This window comes from Mastigoproctus giganteus, chromosome 1 (assembly GCF_048544385.1).
Source record: "Mastigoproctus giganteus isolate SK-2022 chromosome 1, ASM4854438v1, whole genome shotgun sequence".
Taxonomy (NCBI): domain Eukaryota; kingdom Metazoa; phylum Arthropoda; class Arachnida; order Uropygi; family Thelyphonidae; genus Mastigoproctus; species Mastigoproctus giganteus.
Genome location: NC_143575.1, coordinates 246682798 through 246708175, shown reverse-complemented (window position 1 = coordinate 246708175; position 25378 = coordinate 246682798). Strand labels below are relative to the sequence as shown.

General features: G+C 39.0%; 1 protein-coding gene across 1 annotated transcript in view; it reads left to right on the top strand.

Annotated features, from left to right (window-relative positions):
* Positions 1-25378, top strand: part of kl-2 (dynein heavy chain 2, axonemal kl-2) — a 1174416-nt gene that overhangs the window by 128797 nt on the left and 1020241 nt on the right. Inside the window, exons 10-11 of the mRNA XM_090369487.1 lie at positions 11207-11286; positions 20586-20732. Coding sequence (XP_090225613.1) covers positions 11207-11286; positions 20586-20732 — 227 coding nt within the window. The remainder of the gene's footprint in view (positions 1-11206; positions 11287-20585; positions 20733-25378) is intronic.

The following is a 25378-nucleotide window of genomic DNA, read 5'->3' as shown; positions in this document are numbered from 1 at the left end:
CCATCTCCACAAAATACCATGCTTATAATCCTTAGCCTTATATGCAATAGAATTTCAGTTACTAAAGCATAAATATGTGGGAGCTATACCTAAAAAAAATTTTAAATAATAAATACCTCTTCATTTCTTGCATGTCTAAAGTATATTATTTCTTCAGGTATCTTCTTAACTATCCATCAGTATGTTTCAATATTGGAAAAATTTTAATAATTCACACTTTAGATATCATTTTTGTGGCACACAAATAAAGGATATACTACACTGTATGCACACATGCAACAAGATACAAGTTTGTAACTTCCAAAACCCATTCTTCCTCTACGGGTTTTATCTCAATTCCACCAAGCATGTTATCTTGGGATTTTTGAGTTATTTTGGTATTGCTATCCTTCAAGTGTAAAGACCTTGCACTTTGCTGCATTAAAACATAACTGCCACTTTTCTGACCATCCTTGAAGCCTATCCAAGTCCGTCTGCTGCAAATTTTGACATCATGCTCTCAGTCTATTTGTTAATGTTATTTATGAAAATCAGAAAAAAACAAGAATCAATCCTGGTGAGGAGGGCTTCACTTCAAACATTAGGCCAGTCTGAAGAGTAACCATTAATTAAACTTTCTGCTTCCTGTCCTTCAGCCAATCTGCAATCTATCTTGAAATCCTACCTCGGATGCATGCCAGCATGTTTCACATTATGTAATAACCTCTCATGAAGGACCAAGTCAAATTCATTGTTAAAATCCAAATAAATGATGTTAAAATTATTTCCTACATCCAGATCACGATTAACCCTGTCTAAATAGACAACCATGTTAGTTAAACATAATTTTTCCTTAACATGTTGTGTAGCCTTCAGAATTCCATTTCTATCTAAATGTCTGCATTGCCTTCTTTATCATTGTCTCCATGATTTTTTTGTACCACTGAAGTAAGACTGACCAGTATAGTGATACTTTGTCACTTCTCCAATACAGAGAAATCTCTCCTAAATCCACTTATGCTCTCCAAATTGATCTTAATGGTTCAATGCACTGTCTCATGCATCTCTCAAAATTGATCTGCTCATGAGCTATAGCTACTTTTAGCGTCAAACATTTTTATACTAAATAATAATCTTTATTGTAATAAAATAATAAATAAAATAATAATTATACTTTGATATTATATACTTCGATCTTAGAAAGGCTTTTGATACTGTTGCACATGGAAGACTGTTGCACAAATTGGAGCAGTGTGGCATTGGAGGCAAATTTCTGCTATGGATAAAGGGGTGGTTGAGAGGGAGAAGACAGAGAGTGGTAATCAATGGACACTGCTCATCGTGGACTAATGTTATTAGTGGAGTCCCTCAGGGTTCAGTATTGGGTCCATTATTGTTTTCTGTATTTATAAATGATATTGATGATGGTATATCAAGCTTAATGTCCAAGTTTGCAGACGATACGAAGGTTGGCAAGGTTGTCAAGGACACTACTGACACTATGCTACTGCAACAGGATCTGGAAAGGTTGAGCAGATGGGCTGAGAGGTGGCAAATGGAGTTTAACATTGACAAATGTAAAGTAATACATATGGGAAACAGCAACTCCAGAGCCTCTCTGGGGTTGCTGTTTCCCATATCAACTCTGTGGTACTACACTGACAGTGGTAGAGAATGAAAGGGACCTGGGGGTGGTTGTGCACTCAGATATGAAGTTCTCTGAGCAGTGCACACGGGCTGCAAGAGTAGCTCATGGTGTATTGTTGATGATATATAGGAATTTTTCTGGCAGGGATAAGGAGGTGATTATTCCCTTGTAAAAGGGAATGGTCAGGCCACACCTAGAGTACTGTATACAGGTCTGGAGGCCTCATTTCAAGAAGGATGTAGAGATGCTGGAACGAGTACAGAGAAGGCAACAAGATTAGTGAATGGAACAAAGGGGTGCTCTTACGAAGAAAGGCTTAAGTTTTGCAAATTACAGTGTCTGGAGACTAGGCACCAGCGAGGTGATCTGATAGAAGTGTATAAAGCCTTGAATGGTTTGAGCATGTTCAATGCTGGTGGGATTCTTCATCTTGCTTAGAATAATCACCTGAGAGGGCATAAATTCAAATTGAGGAAAGACAGATGTAGGATAGACGTGAGGAAATTTGCCTTTAGCCAGCGGGTGGTTGGTTGGTGGAACCGACTTCCATCCCTTGTCGTGGAAGTTGATAGCCTAAATAAGTTTAAGGCTCAGCTGGACAGGTATTTCGAACGAACAGAGTGGTGAAGTGGAAGTGGGTATTTTTTATTTATTTATTTTTTTTTTTTTTTTTTGGCTGATGCTGCATAAGCTTGCTTTCTTGCATCAGATGCCTCTACTAATGCTAATTTCAGTATCACTGATTTCATACTGCTCAGCCTCACTTGTACATCCTCTTCTCACCATATTCTCTTTCATCTATAAAGTTTGATATAAAGTACCTGTTCAATTCATCAGCAACATCAACTGAGTTAGCATTAGCATTAGTTGAAGCATATGATGCAAGAAAGCAAGCTTATACAGCATCAGCCAAAAAAAAAAAAAAAAAAAAATCCTTCCTATTTCACCCATCCGATTACTCCAAATGTTTGTCTGGTTCAGCATTAAATTTATTCAAGCTGTAAACTTCCACAGCAACAGATGGAAGTCTGTTCCAGCAATAAACTACCTGCTGGCTAAAGGCAAACTTCTGCACATCTATTCTGCAACTGTCTTTCCTCAGTTTGAATCTGTGCCCCGTCAGGTTCATAATCTGAGCAAGTGCAAGAATCCCATCAGCATTAAGCTTTTTCACACCATTCAAGGCCTTATACATCTCAATGAGATCACCTTGCAGGTGCCTAGTCTCCAGATGCTGCAACTTGCAGACTTAAGCCTTTCTTGGTAAGAGCACCCCCTTTGTTCCTCTCACCAATCTTGTTGCCAGTCTTTGTACATGTTCTAGCAACTCTGCATCCTTCCTAAAATGAGGCCTCCAGACCTGTACACAGTATTCAAGGTGTGGCCTGCTGACCATTTCCATATACAAGGGGATAATCACCTCCTTGTCTCTGCTAGCAAAATTCCTATGTATCATTGAGAAGACTCCATGACTTGCTCTGGCAGTCCATCTGCATTGCTCAGAGAACTTCATATCTGACTGCATAATTACCCTCAGATCTTTTTCATTCTTCACTTCACTGAGTGTAGCACCACATAGTTGGTAAGTTTCTCTTGGGTTACTGCTACCCATATGTAGTACTTTGCATTTGTCAATGTTATACTCCAGTTGCCACTTCTCAGCCCATCTGCCTAATGTTTATAGATCCTGTTGCAGTATATATCTTTTCTGTCATTAACTATCTTGCCAAACTTTATATCATCTGCAAACTTGGACATTACCCAGCGGCTCACATCTTGTGAGTATGGGCTTGGCACACCCAGGATCCTTAGCTGGATATTATTGTTCTTCTCTTTCTTGGTGATTCCTTTCTACTTCTGACTCTCTCTCTCTCTCTGGGTAACTCGGAATTTTTTTTTTTTTTTTGGCTGGTTCAGCATACGCCTCATGCTTCCTTGCGCCATATGGCTAATAATAATAATAATAATTAAGCCTGATATACCTTTATCGATATCTTTGATAAATAAACAAAACAATGAGCCCAGCACCGAACCCTGGGGGACTCCACTAATAACATTAGTCCACGAAGTGCAGTGTTTCTTTATTATCACTCTGTCGTCTCCCACTCAAGCATCCCTTTATCCATTGTAGCAACTTGCCCTTAATGCCATACTGCTCCAATTTGTACAATCTTCCATGTGCAACCATATTAAAAGCTTTCATGAAATCAAAGTATATGATATCAAAATTATTTTATGCCTCCAGTTCCTTTGTGACCACATCATAGTATCCAATCAAATTGGTCAGACAAGACCTTCCCTTAACAACCTCATGCTGTGTCTGTACTATTACTGCTGTCTTGTCTAGATGATCCTGCAATGCTCCTTTAACCAGTGGCTCCATTATTTTCCCAGAAACAGAAATTAAGCTAACAGGTCTATAATTATTTGTGTCGCCCTCTGAACCCACCCCCATTGTGAATTCAGAATACATTTGCACATCTCCAGTCCATGGGAACCTCCCCTGAATCTAAGGATTCTCTCATAATATCCTGAAAGAGGCCTCTGAGGTCTGGAAAACTCATGTCTAAAAAATATATAAATCCATACACCGACCATTGAATAAAATTTAAAATTTAATATGACTACAATCTTTACACAAAAATATTTACAATAAACTATTGCGGAATGATAAAAACTGTAATAAAAGATCATTTACAATAAAATTTGCTAAAATATAAACCATTAAAAGCGCTAAAAACCTGAAGCTTTTGGGAGCGTCAGCTCCCTTCTTCAACAGTGACATGACTTCCTGCAACATCTCCTTAAGTAAGCGATTCTACGGACTGCCAAAAATTCATAAGGCAGAAGTGCCCTTGAGACCTATAGTTTCATTTATAGGGAGTCTTTCCTATGCGCTATCAGGGTACTTGGCTAAATTAATTGCACCCATAGTGGGGCAGTCCGGATATGTTGTTAAAGACAGTAGAGAGTTTGTGAATTTGACTATAAATGATGATGAGAGCATGATCTCTTTTGACGTTATATCTTTATTTACATGTATTCCTATTAGCCATGCAGTATATTGTGTAAAAATGGCATTGACCAGGGATGCCTCCCTTGGTAATAGATCACTTCTCGGTGTGGAAGACATTTGCACCAGGGTGGAATTATGTCTAGCTAGTACTACCATGTTGTTTCAAGGAACTATGTATAAGCAGGTTCGCGGTACTGCCATGGGTTCACCCATTAGTGCCGCCGTGGCCAATTTGGCCATGGAGGAGTTGGAAAGTACAGTTTTTAGTGGGTGTTCGTTTCCTATTAGGAATTGGAGAAGATATGTTGATGATACCTTTGCCCTGGTCCAGAAGGGGAGGGAGGATGATGCCGTTTGCTGGCTTAATAGCTTCTCCCAATTTATACAATTCACCTCAGAGGTGGAAATGGGTGGTACCCTGTCATTTTTGGATGTATTGATCTCCAGGGTGGGTTTTAGACTTAAGACGTCAGTTTTTAAAAAACCCATGTGTAGAGGTCAATACACCCATTTCAGTTCAGCACAAGCTGGACAATACAAGAATAGTGTAGCAAAAGCTTTATTTGAAAGAGTAAGATCACACTGTACCACTTCTGAGGATAAAGAAAAAGAAATTAATCGTGTCACGGCAGAACTTATAAAGTGCGGATACCCCCAGAGGATCCTGGATAGATATAGTAGAGGAGTGTCCGAACGTAGGGAGTCGTTCGTTCCGGTAGCCACCGCATACATCCCCTACTATCCGGGCCTTACTGAATATCTGGCAAGAATTTTACGGGGTTATGGGACACGCTGTGTCTCAGGTCAAAGACCGCATACCAAAAGATCTTAGTAGTGGAGTGGTTTATAGAATAGAATGCCCGGATTGTGGGGGAAACAAAACGACGGCTCAGGGATTGTCTGGGGGAACATTTAAATGCCATAAGAACCGCTGAATACAACAAGTCTGCTGTGGCCGAACATTTTTGGGAGAAGCAGCATCAAATCTCCCCGGAGGACGCTATTATTTTGGATCGTGCACATGGATACTGGGAGTGTAAATGGCTCGAGGGTTTACGGATTAGTTCATCAAGTAGGAATACCATGAATAGAGATAGAGGTATACATATTAATCCTATCTTTGAAACAATTATATTAAGGTCGGATGAACGATTTTCTTTGCCACGTTCCCGAGACATTTCCGCTTCCAGTTCTGACCATGTGCCGATTGAACCACGTGGAGAAATACCACGTGTGGAGGTACCGTGAGCCTGCTACTTAAGGAGATGTTGCGGGAAGTCATGTCACTGTTGAAGAAGGGAGCTGACGCTCCCGAAAGCTTCAGGTTTTTAGCACTTTTAATGGTTTATATTTTAGCAAATTTTATTGTAAATGATCTTTTATTACAGTTTTTAGCATTCCGCAATAGTTTATTGTAAATATTTTTGTGTAAAGATTGTAGTCATTAAATTTTAAATTTTATTCAATGGTCGGTGTATGAATTTATATATTTTTTAGACATTATTCTCTCATAATTATGGCTAAGGGTTTGCTTACTTCCCTTGCTGCCTCCTTCAATATAACTGGGTAGATTTCATTCACCCCGGGTGCCTTTTTTATGTTTAACTTCAACAATTTCTCCTCCACTTTGCTCTCCATTATTACAAAATCATTTAGCTCCCTGTTAGAGTTTAGTAAACTTCTTTCCTTCCCTTCCTTACAGAATTCCTCATGTGTGAATGTAGATGCAAAATGCTCATTTAGTTTGTCAGCTATCTGAGCAGGATCATCAACTGTTGAACCATCAATATCAAGTGGACCAATCTGATTCATCCCCTTCCTTCTAGAGTTTACATAAGTAAATAAGGCTTGGTTGTTTTTTTTTGCATCCTTTGCAAAGGATTTCTCATAATCAGCCTTGGCTTGCCTAATGTCCTTTGTGACTTGATTACAGACTTGCTTATATCTGCCATGGGCTTCTGTGTCACCTGATAATTTATATGCATCCCATGCATTTTTATTCTCTGTCACAAGCCTCATTAGTTAATCTAACATCCATTTAGGTATAAATTTTGAACAGTATTTTTTATTTGGTATGAAAAAACCTGGTAGCTTCCAAGGTTAATTCCCATTTAGAATTTGCTGTTTTTAACATGATCAGTTGATCCCATTGTATAGAACAAAAGCTATCTGAGACCACTCTAGTACACTGTGATCACTGTCAACTTGTGTTTCCTTTATCTGCAAATTCTTAATGCATGAATAATCACTGCTGATAATTAGATCAAAAGTATTACTCCCTCTGGTTGCCTCTCGAATATGTTGCTGTAGAAAACAATGCTCCAATAAATCCACAAATGTTTTGTTAGCGTGTGAGTGACCAAGCCACAAGTTTCAGTTAATATCTGGAAAGTTAAAATCCCCCATTACAAGACATTCTGATTTATTGGACCACTCTATTTCTCTGCTCAATTGTTCATTGTACTCATCAGAGTCATTAGGTCTATAACACACTCCTGCTCTCGTTACTTTCCCATTGCTTATGTCACACCAAACTGACTCAACATTGCACTGTCCATCAATGTCAACTGGATAGACTTCCTTAGATTTATATTTAATGCGTTTCTTAACTAATAGCATAACACCTCCTCCCTTCCTACCCTGTCTATCCTTTCTGTACACATTGTACTCCCCAAAATTCCGATTCTGCACTGCTTATATCTGTGTGACACCATGTCTCTGATATCATAGCAATATCTGCCTTTGATGTCTTGACTAGCAGTTCAAATTAATCAAATTTATTAACTATACTTCTAGTATTGGTGTACTTGCAAGTATACATGCAACTGTTCTTACTCTTAGTTACCCTAACACAGACCATGTATTTACTTGTTCCATGATGACGCCCAGCAGTTCTTGAAATCCCCAGCAACTTGCTTTCTAGGCTGCTGCTCATTATAATAAAAGCAGTGTAAGAATCACTTTTGCCTCTGCCTGCAGTTGCTGTTAATCTTTTAGATTGACTTGGCGCATTATAGCCTTAGATGCTAATGTGCCATAAAACTCTAAAACAAACAAACAAACAAACAAACAATTTTATGATTTTATGATTTAAATTGACAGGGTCAATTTAAATCATAAAATTTTGGGCATAAAGCAACTAGCACTTGCTACATCATGTAATATTGTTAAATTCGCCTTAAAATCTCAGTATTCTAACAAGCAAAAATACCTTTCCCAGGTTAGGAGACAGTGAGACAAGGAAACTTCACGACAAATTAAAAAATTATCATGGTCAATTGATCAGCTCTGTATTTATCCATCTTAGCATTCTCTTTTTACTATATTTTCATAATATATATGTGATTTTCTGATATTCATGGTATTGTTTTAAAGATATTCCATAATTCTAATGTATTACTCTTCCCTCTACTATCTGTTTGACTGCTAGAGCCCTTGTAGCATCTTAAACTGTTATAATCCCATCTCTTTAAATTAACCGAACAGTGTCGCCTAAGGCAAATATTTGATACAATAGGCATCTTGGCATGCAAATTCCAAGTATCCGATAGAAATCAATCTACCACCTTACAGAGCCACATGTTATGCAAATTATTCATGCCATTAAAAACACAGGTTGCGACCACATGACATCATTCCTGTATTTTGGCTCACTCGGTAGGATAGCCAGATCTCCAGTACTCAGGATGGCAAGTCATCGTTTAGCCGATTCCTTGAGGTGGCGAGCTGTTGGACAACTTGAACCCGGAAGTTTCAGGCAGAGGTAGCATGTTGGCTTAATGTGTCATGCAGTTTCATCTCGGCTCTACGGAAGCAGTTTCAGGAGAGAGGAGACAACAGCTGGCAAAGGTCACCTGAGGACTACCAGGGTGACCTTTGCCAGACCAATCAACCAAAATATAACACTGTGTGGCTGTAACAGCAAGATGGAACCCTATGATGTCCTGTCATCAGCTGTCTCTTGAAGTTACTACGGCCAGGTGAAAACATTTCCAGCCAGACTGTGTTAAGAAGGCTCAATTCAAGTGGACTCTACACAAGGAAACCAGTGGTTTGTGTCCCATTAACCCCAAACCACTGCAGAGCTCATCGAAACTGGTGCCATGAACATGTGACTTGGAGCCCTGACAAATGGAATACAGTTCTGTTCTTTGATGAGTTCCGTTTTAGCTTACAAACAGATTTTAGATGTTATTCATCTGGAGATAATAAGGTATGCAGTACCATCCCTACAACATCACAGAAAGGGACACTTACTGGGAGGCAGTGTTCTTCTGTGGGGTGGAATAATGATCAATGCCTGCAGCCTTCTTCATATTTTTGATAGAGGTACCATAACTGTGCAGGGGTACCAAGAACAGATCCTTAAACCCTATGTGTGGCTTTTTAGGGGTGCAGTTGGCCCAGATTTTCTTTTCATGCACAACCACACCACTGTAAATAGAGCTTAAGTGGTGGAGGAATATCTTGAAACTGAAGATATCCAATGACTGCTGTGGATAGCATGATCACCAGACTTAAATCTGATCAAACATGTGTGGGATGCCCTTGGGCATTGCATTGCATGCTGACAGCCAACGCCTTGGGCTCTTGGTGAGGTAAGGTCTGTGCTGGTAGAAGAATGGGATTGTTGCCACAGAATCTTATAGACACTTTTATATTGAACATGGTTCACTGCTATTAGGCCTGTTTAGCTGTTGGAGGGGATTATATGCCATACTGATGTCATGTGACCATATTTTCGAGCATCTGGTATCGATTTCTGTAATGTGACTTCTTTGGTAATTCATTTACAACCTCTATAAATGTCCTTAATACCTGTCCAAAGTGTCTCACTGTCTCCTCATTTCATTGTTATTCTATGGTACACCACCATAACAAATTTTGCCTGGCTCAATTGCATTAAGCCAGGTTAATTCGAGAGTATAAATACCATAGTGAAATTTTATCTCCTTTTTCTGGATGACATGATATTTTCCCTGAGCCCTCTTATATCTGCATTAGTTGTTCTAATCAGGAGTACAGATTCATTAATTTTATTGGTGACACTCCTAACATTAAGATTCATGTGTGAATCATTTATTGTTCAAGAGCGAATCATTTTACTGGATCCACAGGTCTGTTTTGGTATATTAGATAAAGATTTTAAAATGGCTTTCTGTTGTACTGTTCTCTGTTGGTTATATTTAAACAGTGATCGTGATTAGCATTAGTAGAGGCATATGATGCAAGAAAGCAAGCTTATGCAGCATCAGTCAAAAAAAAAAAAAAAAAAAAAACCACTTCCATTTCACCCCTCCGTTCATTCGAAATACCTGTCCAGCTGAGCCTTAAATTTATTTAGGCTATCAACTTCCACAACAAGGGATGAAAGTCTGTTCCACCCGCTGGCTAAAGGCAAATTTCCACGCATCTATCCTACATCTGTCTTTCCTCAATCTGAATTTATGCCTTCTCAGGTGATTATTCTGAGCAAGAGGAAGAATCCCATCGGTATTGAGCATGCTCAAACCATTCAAGGCTTTATACACCTCTATCAGATCACCTCGCCGGTGCCTAGTCTCCAGACACTGTAATTTGCAAAACTTAAGCCTTTCTTCATAAGAGCAACCCTTTGTTCCATTCACTAATCTTGTTGCCCTTCTCTGTACTCGTTCCAGCAGCTCTACATCCTTCTTGAAATGAGGTCTCCAGACCTGTATACAGTACTCAAGGTGTGGCCTGACCATTGCCTTACACAAGGGAATAATCACCTCTTTATCCCTGCTAGAAAAATTCCTGTATATCATTGATAAGACAGCATGAGCTACTCTTGCAGCCCATCTGCACTGCTCAGAGAACTTCATATCTGCCTGCACAATTACCCCCAGGTCCTTTTCATTCTCTACCACTGTCAGTGTAGTACCACACTGACAGTGTGGTACTACACTGACAGAGTTGATACGTTGCTCTGGGGTTGCTGTTTCCCATGTGTAGTACTTTACATTAGTGCTGACAACTCTCTGTGTTTGGCGCATTATAGCCTCAGTTGCTGATGCGCCAATAAAACCCAAACCAACCAACCAACCAACTCTCTGTGTGACGTGGCTGTGTAGTGGTCTGTGGAGATGTTGTTCATGTGGTAAATGTGATTTATTTTCCATTCTCTCTCTCTCTCTGCTGAATTATTTCTATCAAAGAAAGAAAAATAAGCAAAATGAGTAAATTCATTTGGTTTGACATTATTCTAAATAGTAGCAATTATTGCTAACAAAAGTGTTATTAATAATTCTTTAAAAATTAAGTAATTCTTTAATAAAAATATCAAATTCCAATATAACAAAGTTTTTTAAAAATATGTAAAAGAATTGTATGTCTCTTGCCATTTTAATATATTTTTAGTTTATTGTAATTGGTGAAAGTTATTCTGTAATGCATACTTATAATACCTAGTTTCATACTTACATTTTGAGGTTTTCAGTCATGCAGTATAAAGTATTTTACTAATATTTTGAAAATATTTTATCTAAAGAGCAAAATGTAATAAATTATAGAATATACGCTGAAATGAGTTTTTGTTTCAGGATCCACTGGCAAAATTAGCAGTCCCACTTATGTGTAGAAACATGCAAGTTGCAGGCATGCTGGATATCAACTTTCATAGGTTATATTAAAATTTTATTCCATTTCAAATTATTTGAAAGGGAGATGATACATTATTTGTCATTATTAGAAGTTAAATTAAAGAAAATATACTCCTATACCATATGAGAATTTTTGTTTTAAGATGTTTATTGAAGTGTTACCCTATCAGGCTACAGTTGGCTTTGTTTCAAGGTTCTAATGAACATAGTCTTCATGCCCACTGGGTGGGGGGGGGGGCAGGACATATAAAAAAAATTAATAAAATTTACAAAAAATTCATGGAAGTATACACAGAGTAGCAACTTAGTTTTGGTTAGTTATGCCTACCTGATAGCAAGGATGAAACCGAACAGCCTGGATTTGTTATGGCATGGATGGCATGAACTCAATGAGGCGTTGAAAGTATGCCATAGGGATGCCAGTTCCTGATGACTCAGTTGGCTCTTACAATTGTTGCAAGAGCTCTACTTCGAAGGGCTTGTTCCGCCTCATCCCACAGGTTTCAAATGAATTTATCAGGTGACTAGGGAGGCCATTGTAGTAGGTTGAATTTGCTCTCATGCAAAAAAATAAATAAAATTTATAGACAGTTCATGGCAATATACACAAAATAGCAACTTACTTTCTCTTAGTTATGCCTACCTGATAGCAAGGAGGTCTCCTTTATCCTTCAGAACAGCTTGGCATGGACTCAGTGAAGTGTTGAAAGCATGCCAGTTCTTGATGACTCAGTTGGCTCTTACATGCAGATTAGATGGTTGCAAGAGCTCTACTTCGAAGGGCTTGTTCCATCTCATCCCATAGGTTTCAATTGAATTTATCTGGCAACTGGGGAGGCCATTGTAGTAGGATGAATTTTCTCTAATGTTCCTAGAACTAGTGCAATTCTGGCCTTATGACATGGTGCTATGAATAACCTATTCATAGATGAATATACTGCAGGCATGAAAGGATGCTCATGGTCAGTGACAATTTCCAAATAAATCTGGCATTCAAATGTTACTAGACTGGCATGAAGGGACTCAATGTGCACTACAGAAACACCAAAAACACTCCCTGCACTATTACACTACTACCGCTAGTGTGATTGTTAATGCCTGGTAGATGGGTCCAGTCCTGCCAAGGGATGTGATTTTCACTCTAATTCTGGTCATCCTATCATCATGAAACAACAGGAACTGCGATTCATCAGACCAGACAATGTTTCTCCAATCCTCTACTATCCAGTGTTGGTGTTTCTGAGCCTACTCTACAGTGAGGCAGAAACACCTACAATATCGTCTTGATTTTTGCTGACAGGAGTGGAACATAGTTTTGTCTTCTGCTGCAATGACAAGGTATGACAAGTTGTGCACTCTGAAGTGCCTCCTTGGTTGCTACATTGTACTGGGTTGTTATTTGACTGGCTACAAACATAGTTTTGTCAGCCTCCATTGGCCTCTTGCATCAGTGAGCTGTTTCTAACCACTAAAATCATGTTGCTAGTTGTTATTTAGGTTATTAGACCAATCTTGATACACTCGAGACATATGCCAAAATCCCAGTATCTGTTGCAGTTTCTAAGATACTCATACTGGCATATCTGGCTGACTACCATTCATTTTCAAGATCATTCACTTAAGTCTTTTGTCTTACCTAAATTGCCTACTTATGCACTGAATCGTGCAAGTACAGCATCCCTGTGTATCTGCCTGCTGGCTTTATATCACATGGTACAAACACATGATGCTGCTACTGAAGGAGCACTCCATTTCACAAGAAAAGGATAGATGTACCTAATAAACTGGCCACTCAGTGTAAAAAGTAAAATTGATATGTATGCTACTTTATATTACCATGAATTGTTTTTTAATTTGGCTTTTTCTCTCTTCCCACCCCAGAGCCTGAATTTCAGCAGCATCTCAAGTTGTATTAAGTGTAGATTGTTGTAGTAAGACTTAAATATACATCTTCAAACAAATTTTCATGTGGTATAATTGTGTATTTTTTTTAAAATTTAACTTTTATTACATTTCATTTAGTTTCCACCCCCATATATATTACTATGTTTAATTTTTGTTTTTTTTGTTCAATCTGTATGCAATAGTTACATTCTTTAATGTGTAATTTCATAATACTAAATTATTCTATGTGAAAATAAGATCTTTTTTGGCAAAATTTATAATTATCAATATGGAATAAATAGAAAATACTACATATGCTTTGTTATAATTAAACTATCCATACTGAAAACTCTCTGGTGCCCAATCTCTTTCAGTTAAAGTAATGAAACTTAACATGGATACAAGTACAGAAAAGGATGCATAAGAAAAAAAAAAAAAAATAGTGCATAGAAATCATCACTGGAGACAAAATTGGTGCTGTTTTCAGCTAGGAAATAATCCAAAAATTATCCACTATAACTTCTAGTGTTGGGTAGATTATATGCCACCTGGGTAACAATCAACTTTTCCACTGCAGAGCATAACATTTGGTGTGTTCTTCACATGGCATATGGTGCTGTTTTTCAGTAGTTTGCAAGTGTAGTAATTGTCCAAGTGTAGTAAGTGTAGTAAAACATTGTCCTTCAAACAAACCTCTCCAAAGGTCATAGAGGTTATGAAATCACGTGGATAAGATGTCCATGCTATTGAATAGGAACAACTGATCAATCTTACTTCAGTAAAATAGGTACAGTAATTCTTGCACTGATATGTGATGTGTGTAGGAGTCCCATCCTGCATAAAAATTATTGTACCGGGATATGTACACTGCAAAAGTTCTGGACAGGATACCTGTGAGCCACATCATACTGTGATCTTGGTGAGTGTGAGGAGGAACGGAACCTTTTGCACAACATGTGAATGGTCTATTTCCTGTGTTTGGCAGAGTTGTGGGTGGTGATGTTTCTATTCAAATGAAACTGGGTCTCATTGACCCAAAGGATGGTCCAAGACTTATTGTTCTCTACATCTCTTTGTGCCAGGAAACTGAGAACAAACACAAGTTGTGCATTACCAGCTTAGAGCTCCTTTTGGGAAAGGTGGATCATGTTATGGGTAGAAATAAAAACTTTGAATAACTCTTTCCATACTAGCAACAGGTATGTTTAGTTATTTGGTACTGCCATTGCACTAATTAGCATTAGCATTAGTAGAAGCATATGATGCAAGAAAGCAAGCTTATGCAGCATCAGCCAAAAAAAAAAAAAAAACACCTTCCACTTCACCCCTCCGTTCGTTCAAAATACCTGTCCAGCTGAGCCTTAAATTTATTTAGACTATCAACTTCCACAACAAGGGATGGAAGTCTGTACCACCAACCGACTACCCGCTGGCTAAAGGCAAATTTCCACACATCTATCCTACATCTGTCTTTCCTCAATTTGAATTTATGCCCTCTCAGGTGATTATTCTGAGCAAGAGGAACAATCCCACCAGCATTGAGCATGCTCAAACCATTCAAGGCTATATACACCTCTATCAGATCACCTCACCGGTGCCTACTCTCCAGACACTGTAATTTGCAAAACTTAAGCCTTTCTTCGTAAGAGCAACCCTTTGTTCCATTCACTAATCTTGTTGCCCTTCTCTGTACTCGTTCCAGCAGCTCTACATCCTTCTTGAAATGAGGCCTCCAGACCTGTATACAGTACTCAAGGTGTGGCCTGACCATTGCTTTATACAAGGGAATAATCACCTCCTTATCCCTGCTAGAAAAATTCCTGTATATCATTGACAAGACACCATGAGCTAATCTTGCAGCCTGTCTGCACTGCTCAGAGAACTTCACATCTGAGTGCACAATACCCCGAGGTCCTTTTCATTCTCTACCACTGTCAGTGTAGTACCACAGAGTTGATACGTTGCTCTGGGGTTGTTGTTTCCCATATGTAGTACTTTACATTTGTCAATGTTAAACTTCATTTGCCACCTCTCAGCCCATCTGCTCAACCTTTCCAGATCCTGTTGCAGCAGCAGCATAGCGTCAGCAGTATCCTTAACAACCCTGCCAAGCTTTGTATCGTCTGCAGACTTGGACATTAAGCTTGATATACCATCATCAATATTATTTATAAATACAGAAAACAATAATGGACCCAACACTGAACCCTGAGGGACTCCACTAATAACATTAATCCACGATGAGCAGTGTCCATTGATTACCACTCTCTGTCTTCTTCCCCTCAACCATCCCTTTATCCATAGCAGCAATTTGCCTCCAATGCCACACTGCTCCAATTTGTGCAGCAGTCTTCCACGTGCAACAGTATCAGAAGCCTTTCTAAGATCCAAGTATATAATATCAAAGTTATTCTCTGCATCCAGCTCTTTTGTGACTGCATCATAGTATCCAGTCAAATTGGTCAGGCAAGCCTTCCCCTTAACAAAACCATGCTGTGTCCGAGCTATAACTGAAGTCTTGTCTAGATGATCCTGTAGTGCTTTTTTAACCAGCGCCTCCATAAATCTTCCTGGAACAGAAGTTAAATTCAAAGGCCTATAATTACTTGTATCAGCCTTTGATCCTCCTTTGTGAATTGGGGTCACATTTGCACATCTCCAGTCTATGGGAACCTCCCCTGAGTCCAAGGAAGCTCTCATAATTATGGCTAAGGGTTTGCTTGCTTCCTTTGCTGCCTCCTTTAATATAAGTGGATAGATCCCATCCACCCCAGGTGCCTTTCTTGTGTTTTTCTTCAACAATTTCTTCTCCACTTTCAGTTATTACAAGATTATCTAGCTTACTGCCAGAGTTGAATACACCTCTGGCATTCCCCTCAATGGATAATTCCTCATGTGTGAATGTCGATGCAAAATATTCATTTAGTTTGTTAGCTACCTGAGCAGGATCATCAACAGTTGAACCATCGATATCAAGCGGACCAACCTGATTCATCCACTTCCCTCTAGAGTTTACATAGGTAAAGAACTCTTTGCTCGTTTTCTTTGCATCCCTTGCCAAAGATTTTTCCTAATCTGCCTTTGCCTGCCTAACTTCCTTTGTAACTTGGTTACAGATCAACTTGTATCTATCATAGGCTTCTGTGTCACGTGTTAATTTATATGTATCCCTTGCATTTTTCTTCTCTGCCATTTGTCTCATTAGTTCATCTGACATCCATTTAGGCCTAAACCTTGAACAATATTTCTTAGTTAGTATGTAAAGCCTAGTAGCTTCCAAGATAAGTTCTTTGAATGCTTCCCATTTTGAATTTGCTGTTGGTAACATCATCAGTTGGTCCCACTGTATAGAATTTAAATACTGTCTCAAACCATCGTAGTCGCCTTTACGAAAGCAATAACCCTTCCCTTTATCCCTGATGGTTGTTACCTCTTTGAGTAAATCCCACTTCAGCACACTGTGATCAGTGCCACCTAGTGGTTCATTTATCTGCAGATTCTTAATGCATGAAGAATCACTACTGATGATCAAATCAAGAGTATTACTCCCTCTAGTTGCATCCCGAACATGCTTATGTAGAAAACAGTCATCCAATAAATCCACAAAAGCCTTGCTAGTGTGTGAGTGACCAACCCACAAATTCCAGTCAATATCTGAGAAATTAAAATCCCCCAGTATAAGACTCTCTGATTTACTGGCCCTCTCTATTCCCTGTACAGTTTATTATTACACTCATCAGAGTTATTAGGCCTGTAGCACACTCCTACTCTCAATTTTGATCTCCCAATGCTTATGTCACACCAAACTCACTCGACACTACACTGTCCAGTGATGTCGACTGTCTTCACGTCCTTGGATTTTATGTGTTTCTTAACTAATAGCATAACTCCTCCTCCCTTCCTATCCTCTCTACCCTTTCTATAGACGTACTCCCCAAATTCCAGTTCTGCATTCCTTATATCTGTGTGACACCACGTCTCTGATATCCCAACAATATCCACCTTTGATGCTTTGAGCAATACCTCAAATTTATTTACCGAACTCCTAGCATTGGTGTACACACAAGTATACATGCACCTGTTCCTATTCTTAGTTACCCTAACACAACCCATGTGTTTACTTGTATTGCAATGACTCCCAGCAGTCTCTGAAATATCCTGCATCTTGTTTTCCAGGCTTCTGCTCTTTTCAATAGAAGCAGTGCAAGAATCACTTTCACCTCTGCCAGTGGCTACTGTTAATCTATTAGTCCTTGTATCCCCACCCAAGCTAGCAGTTTTCCGACCCACCTAACACTGCCTCGATAGCATCAGCAAATATTCTTTCACCCTTTCTATTTAAGTGTATCCCATCCTATCCCTGTAGAAGCAGTCTTTCCTGTTAACAAGTACAGACCAGGCTGAAAAAAAATTTTACCCCTTGAGCCTTGCACAGTCCATCCAGGGCCGAATTGATTGACAAGGCTCTTATCATATACTCCCTCCTATCGTGTCTGGGCAGAATTGCAGACACTTTCAAATTCAACCCTAATTAATGGCTTTTTTTCAACAGTGACCTGTGCTTGTTAAGTAATTCTGCCGGTCTCCTACTTTTAATATCATTAGTGCCAACGTGTACAACTATATCCTCTTTCGTGCCCTTAAAGGATGATATCCGTTCTACGTCATCAACCTTTGCCCCTGTGCAGACATACCCTGGTCCTGTTCGACTTATCCTTTTTACAAAGCATGTTCCCCGTTTCCCTGACAATAGAGCCACCAACAACTACTAGTTACTGTGGGACCAGTGCATTCTGCCTTGGGGGTTGCCGCTGTGTTGTGTGATGACCAAGTGCAAGCTCTGTCGTTGATGTAGGCAGCTGAGAGCTTGATGGGCCCCTCAATTTAGAAACTTCGAGGGCATCCACCCTGTCCTTCAAGCTCTCATATAGGCCCATAAGAACGCTGAGTTGTCACCTGATTTCGTTAAACTCCTTGCATTGCGCACATACTCACAAAGACATCCCCCATGGCAATATCATATCCCACCTTAAGTTATGTGATACATTCCTTTGAAGATTCGACTCTTCATAAATAGTGTTAAGATTCTTCAAGAATAAATTTAATTTTAGTTTTTGAATTGGATAAAGTATTTTATATTTCAACAAAAATTGCCTTTTCTTATTCAGATCATTCCAAGAGTTTGTCCCATTAAAAGTTTCAGAATCCTGCTAAGTAAGTTGTTTATTACCCTTATTTCAGTTATATTTGCTCGTGCCCATACATTTACTAAATAATTGAGTTGGGAGTCCACCAATGCATAATATAAGGTAACTTTTGTTCTTAGATTTAACTTATTTTTAATGTAATAAAAAAAGTAATTGTAAAATCTCATTTTTTGTACAGGTTTGTTATATGTTGTTGTTGTTATTTGGTTTTTAGGAGCATTAGCAACTAAGGCCATATTGCTCCGGGAATATGTGGTGGTCATTCCCTGACCTTTCTGCATCATCCATATTTGTTGGTGACGGGCTCGAACCCTGGTCTAATCAAGAAGCGTGTGCTATGCACTGCTGCTCCTTCCCACCTGGCTACTGAGACTATAGTCTCAGTAGCCAGGTGGGATAGCCATTGCCCATCTTAGACTATAGTCAATCCATAACCCAAGGTAACAGTAACTTTGCAACTGTGATGGCATATTGCATTACCAGGGTACCTGCCCGCCCACTGATGATGAAGCCTACTAGCTTCGAAACAATCATCTGGGTGGTGGTATCCTCTGAAAATAAATAACAGTAGTCTTCTCTACTAGAGAAGCGTTATTTATTTTAAGTAGTGCAATGCCAGCTATCTCATTGTGAAGGCACTCACAATATGAGATACAATTAAAATGTTGCCTTTTACACTACATATGTAGTTCAAGTTTATGGGTAAACTATGGTGTATCTACACCTATATTATATAGTTAATTACGTAAATGCATAAGGAATTATGCCTTGTGCATTTCATCTTTTAATATATATTATTACCAACACCAGTTGTCATCTCTCATATTGTGGGAATAACTTCGCAACTGTGATGGCATTGCATTACCTGGGTACCTGCCCGCCCACTGATGATGAAGCCCACTAGCTTTGAAACGATGTATCATCTGGGTGGTGGTATCCTCTGAAAATAAATAACAGTAGTCTTCTCTACTAAATAGGCGCCTCCATAGCCAGGTGGGAAGGAGCAGCAGTGCGACCACCAAATTTGGTGGTTGCACTGCTGCCATGGGTTGCGGAGCCCGTCACCACCAAATACGGAGGATGCGGAAAGGTCAGGGAATGACCACCGCATATCCTGGAGCAATATGGCCTTAGTTACTAATGCTCCTAAAAACCAAATAACAAACAAACAATCTTCTCTACTAGAGAAGCATTAATTTTTTGAAGTAGTGCAAACCAGCTACCTCATTGTGAGGCGCCTCCGTAGCCAGGTGGGAAGGAGCAGCAGTGCATAGCACACGCTTCTTGTTAGACCGAGGTTCGAGCCCATCACCACCAAATATGGAGGATGCGGAAAGGTCAGGGAATGACCACCGCATATCCTGGAGCAATATGGCCTTAGTTGCTAATGCTCCTAAAAACCAAACAACAAACAAACCTCATTGTGAAGACACCCACAATATGAGTTACAATTAAAATGATGCCTTTTACACTACATACGCACCGATATTATAGTTCTTCGGACAATGATTGGTACATTGGCATTCTGGACAATTGGTCATTCTTCCTGGGATAATGTGTAGTACTTTGGCATTCTGGACAATTCTGCCTTTCCTACATTGTGGCAGCTATTTGGGGAGAGTTGTTTTCTGTTTCAGCATGTAGAAAATGCACCACACTGTAGACAATGCACCATGCTGTAGTGACCCAACTTGAAGACATGAGCATGCAATAGTTTTATTGGCCTGCCCATAATCTCATCCTTCACTTGTTGAAGTAAATAGAGACCTATTGGGATGAACTGGAACGTTGGCTTCGAGCCAGACCAGAAGCCAATGTCTGCGATCAGTAGCTGAATTGACTTTTGTGTTGAAGAGTCGTGGACCAAATACCAGCTTCCTTTTATCAAAAATTGGTTAGGAGTCTACTGACAAGGATACAGTGTGCAATTAATGCTGATATATAAATAAATATTATATATTTTTCAGTCTTTGAAACATGTAAATGTTCAGTAATTTTTCACAATATAATGTAGAAGCAATTAATTAATTAAATACACAGGGTATAAAAGAGAACTAATTCTCATTAACTTCTTTTTTAAAACAGGGATAAAGACAAAATACTTAAGGCAAAAGAGCTTATATAAAAAAATAGGAAATGATTGATGATTAGATTTCAAACCAGCTGGTAATAGTATAGTTTATAATATATTTATATAAATATTTACTTTTTAAACATTGTTTCAATAGGTCACTCCTAAAAGTTCTTCAAGAAATCTTTTACTGGGAAAAGATGCTGTTAGAAATACCTTATTTTCTACATGCTCTTACTTTAAAGAGGGATGAACTTCAGAAATTGAAAGGAAATGTTATATTGGTTGTTTTTGAATATAACAGGTAAGGAGGTATATATCACCTCCAGTTTCGCATATGAATTGTAATGTAGTTAATCATTATATGAATAAGTTTTAGTATTAACAAATAGCATCTATTATGTGTAAAACTGTATCTATGAGGGCTGTTCAATAAAGAATGAAGATAATTTTTCATGAAACTGTACTGCTTGCTATTTCTAGCTGAGCTGCAGCATTTAAAACCAAACCAAGCTGCATCACAGAGCACAGTTGACTCATATGCACGATGTGACTTTGGTGGTCAGTCAAGTTTATGCCTGTTTCAGTTTCATCCAAGTAACAATGGAGGTGATATGCAAGAAATATGCTCTCAAATTTTGTTTCTGTCTCAAGTAAACATCAGCTGAAGCATATTAAATGTTAAAAGAGGCTTATAGTGAATCTAAGCTTCCATATATCAGCTTGCAGATGGTTTAGAATTAAGAATGTTTAAAGATAGATGTGATTCAATCACTAAAATTGGTGGTTCTGGAGCTCCAACCACCATAGAAACCATAAATATTGCTTCTTTAATAATGAGCGAAGATCATCGTATAACAGTAAGGCAGAGATGTTGAGAATATCAGTAGGAAGCATGCATGGTATTTTCAACGACCATTTGTGTATGACTCTTGCTTGTGCACACTGGGTTCCAAGTGAGCAACATCAAGTTCAACGAGATTGGTGAGTGGAACAAAGGGTTGGTATTACAAGAACGGCTAAGTTCTACAAACTGCAGCTTCTGGAGACTAGGCACCTGCAAGGTGATCTAATTGAGGTGTATAAGGCCTTGAATAGATTGAGCAAGCTGAATGCTAATTGGGATTCTTGCTCAAATTAATCACCTTGGGGGGGGGCATAAATTCAAATTGAGGAAAGACAATTGTAGAATAGATGTATAGAAATTTGCATTTAGCCAGCAGGTGGTTGATAGTTGGAACAAACTTCCATCTGTTGTAGTGGAGGTCAGCAACTTAAATAAGTTCAAGGCAGAACTAAACAAACATTTGGGGTGAATGGATGGGTGAAATGGGAAGGGTGTTTTTTTTTTTTTTTTTTTGGCTGATGCTATATAAGCTTGCTTTCTTGCAGTGAAGTTCTGCAGAAGGTGATAGGTGAGACATGGCTTCATTATTTCAACCCAGAGAATAAGCAATAAAGCTCTGTTTGAAAGTCTACATACATCATCTACAACACTGAAAAGAAAGGTTACGGACACCTCTGTTTTAACCTTCAAGGGATAGTTTACTAGCATGCTGTGCCATATCATGTGATTGTTATGAGACCTTACTGTAGAACTGTACTGCACAGTATATGGGATCACATTCATCACAAATGACCACAACTGCACGTAGGTGGGTGGATGCTAATCGTGACAATATGAAACCTCACATTGCTCATTCTGTCATCAAGCCAGCATTAAGTCATACTTAGCCAGCATTAATGTCAAATGTGTTCCTCACCTGCCCTACAGCCCTGACAATCTTTTTATTTCCAAAGTTAAAGGAGCTGTGGGAAAAATGTTTCGTTATTAGAAGTTGTAAAGACATCGGAGGCAATTCTCAAATGCATGTCAAAAAATGGCTCCCACCATGTTTTTGAAGAATGGCAGAAATGTCGGAGTAAGTGCATTGTATCAAATGGGGCCTACTTTCAAAAGGACAATCAAAATATTTTTTTTTTTTTTTTTTTATGTAAACTTCAAACACGAGAGGTATTAGAACCTATCGTACTTAGTACCATGCTTGGGTTGGAGGTTGAGAAGACGAAAGAAGATATTTGTTTGCACTGGACTTGAACTTCTGTAGACTGTACTTTTCAGGAAATACGTATGAAGCAAGTTTGTTCCAGAAAACGGCAGTTGAATGAATAAACAAGGAAGATAAAATGTTTTTTTCTGTGAGTTTGAAGTTGGAAAGTAAATGGATATTGGCTGGTGGTGGCACGTGTTCGGACTGTTTTGTAATAGAGAGCGGGAATTATAGAAGCCAATTCAGAAGAACAGTGCCCAGGGAAGTATCTGTAGAAGAGGCACGCAGCAGAAACAGTACGTCTATGAGACAGCGAGTGGAGAGACTTTGTTAAAGATGAATCATTAATTAACCTAACTGCCTTCTTCTGAATGGAATCAAGAAGCCTGAGAGAGGTTTTGGGGGCACCACCCCAGATGTGGGAACAATATTCCATGGCAGGGCGGATTTGCGATTTATAGAGTGAGCATCTGCTTCGAAGAAAAGTAACGCCGAGAGCGAAAGAGAAAACCAAGTTTTTTAGATGCAGAGGAAGCAATATTTGTAATGTGCTTGTGCCAAGAGAGATTAGAAGTCAGGGTAATAACCAAAAGAGATATATCATTTTGCCCAGAAATCTGAGTGTCACTAAAGATAAGCATAGGAGGAGAAGAATCCTTTTTGCGAGTTAAAAGACAAGACTGAGTTTTAGAAGGGTTGAAATCAACTAAGTTGTCTTTGCCCTACTAGAGAATTACCTGAAGATCGGCATTTAAAGAATCGGTAGCAGATTTTCGAGAAGATGAAGCTGATTGAACAGGGCAAGGTTTTTCAAAAAGGAAAGTTGAATACAATGTGCTATTATCAGCAAAACTATAGATAGGATTTCCAGTCAATGGAAGAAGGTCATTAATATACAAGAGGGAAAAGAACTGAACCTTGGGGGACACCGGCATTAGTGGAGAAGTTAGAATACAGAGAGCCATCTACCATCACCCTCAGTTAGTGATCAGAGAGAAAACTAGATAACCAATTACTAAAAACAGTTGGAAAACCATAAGATGGAAGCTTGTTTAGAATACCTTTATGCCAAACACGATAGAAAGCCTTTGAGATGTCAAGAGCAACTACTTGTGTTTCACCGAACCTTTCCATTGAATTAGTCCATAAATGGGTAACATAAGCCAAAACATCACCAGTGGATCGACACTGATGGAATCCATACTGGCGATCGGTGATCAGACGGAAGGTTTCTAGGTAGTTTAAGAGTTGGCAGTTAATTGTTTTCTCCATTACTTTAGAAAGAGTAGAAGTAATTGCAATGGGACGATAATTGGATGGGAGGGATTTGTCACCGTTTTTAGAAACTGGCTGGATATGAGCAAATTTCCAAGCAGAAGGAAAAACACCCTTGGAATAAGAAAGTGAAAAAAGGCAGCAAAGAATAGGAGTAAGTTCAGGAGCACTGGTTTTGAGAACAAGTAGAGAAATACCATCAGGACCTGGAACTTTCTTAGCATCAAGATTCATCAAAATCCTTCTGATATCCTTTTGACGGAAGACCACAGGAGGCATTGAATGGACCGTCTTGGGAATGGTGGGAGGTGTTTTACCAAGATCATTAATACATGAGTTGGAAGAAAAATGGGATGCTAGCAGGTCAGCTTTATCCTTGGCTGAAGTGACATCAGAACCATCTGGTTTGGACAGAGGTGGGAGCAGAGATGGGCAAAAGTTGCGGCCAATAGCTTTGGCAAGAGACCAGAATGCTTGGCTACCATTAGGGCAAGAAGCAAGTTTTCTACTCTTAGCCTGTTCAAACTCTAGTTTGGACTGATTAATAACTGCTTTACAATTGTTGCGAGCTTTGGTATAGGCAGAAAATGAAATTGAAGAATTAGAAACAAGCCAGTTACGATATGCAACATTCTTCTCTTGAACAGCCTTAGCACATTCATTTATTGGAAAATCAAGGTTTAGTTAAAGGACGAGATTTTAAAGTGGAGTGTGGGATAAGGATTCCATTCCTGCAAGAATAATTTTACTGACACGATCTGAGCAAACAGTGACATCAGAAGTTTTGAAACAGTAATCCGACCAAGGAAAAGAAGAAAAGAAGTCTCGCAGGTCATCCCATTTTGCATTCTTGTAATGCCAAACAACACAAGGTTGGGAATAGCCATGAGATAAAGTTCCATTGGAGAAGAGACGATCACCAATTTGTGATCTGAAGTGCCTAAAGGACCTCTCACTTTGACCGTGTACTTAGAAGGGTTTCTTGTGAGAAAACGTTCAAGCATATTGGCTGTATGATTAGGATTGTCCCATATTCTTGTACGTAAATGAACGATCTGTGCTAGATCATTAGTAATTGCAAAAGCCTCAGCATCTCGACTTGCTGGATCGGTGTGACTAGAAAATGGAAGCCAGCTGGAGTTGCGAACATTAAAATCACTAAGGAAAATTAGCTCACAGTTAGGAAAGTTGGACTGGAGAAAGTCAAGTTGCAAATAGAGGAAGTCAAAGAGCTCCAAGTGATTAGTGGATTTGGGAGAACGGTTGAGACAACAGATGAATTTGACACAATGAGGTAGAGAGATTTTAAGCCAGAGAAGATCAAAGAGAGGAGATTCCAAATTGTCAAGTCTCTGACAGGGAATATGAGAACGGACATATGTACATGTACCACCTTTGAGGCGAAAGGAATCATACGACGAATAATTTGGGCATCTGGGATGAGCAGTAGTTGGATCAACTGATAACTGAGATTCTGTCAAAAATTCATGGGGTTTGGCAGACTGCAAGTGGAAAATGGACATCGTTGAGATTAGAATTGAGACCACGTATATTTGCAAAATGAATTAGGAAGTGCTTGGGAGGTTTAGATCTTTTTGCAGATAAGCTTGCTCTATTGCTAAAT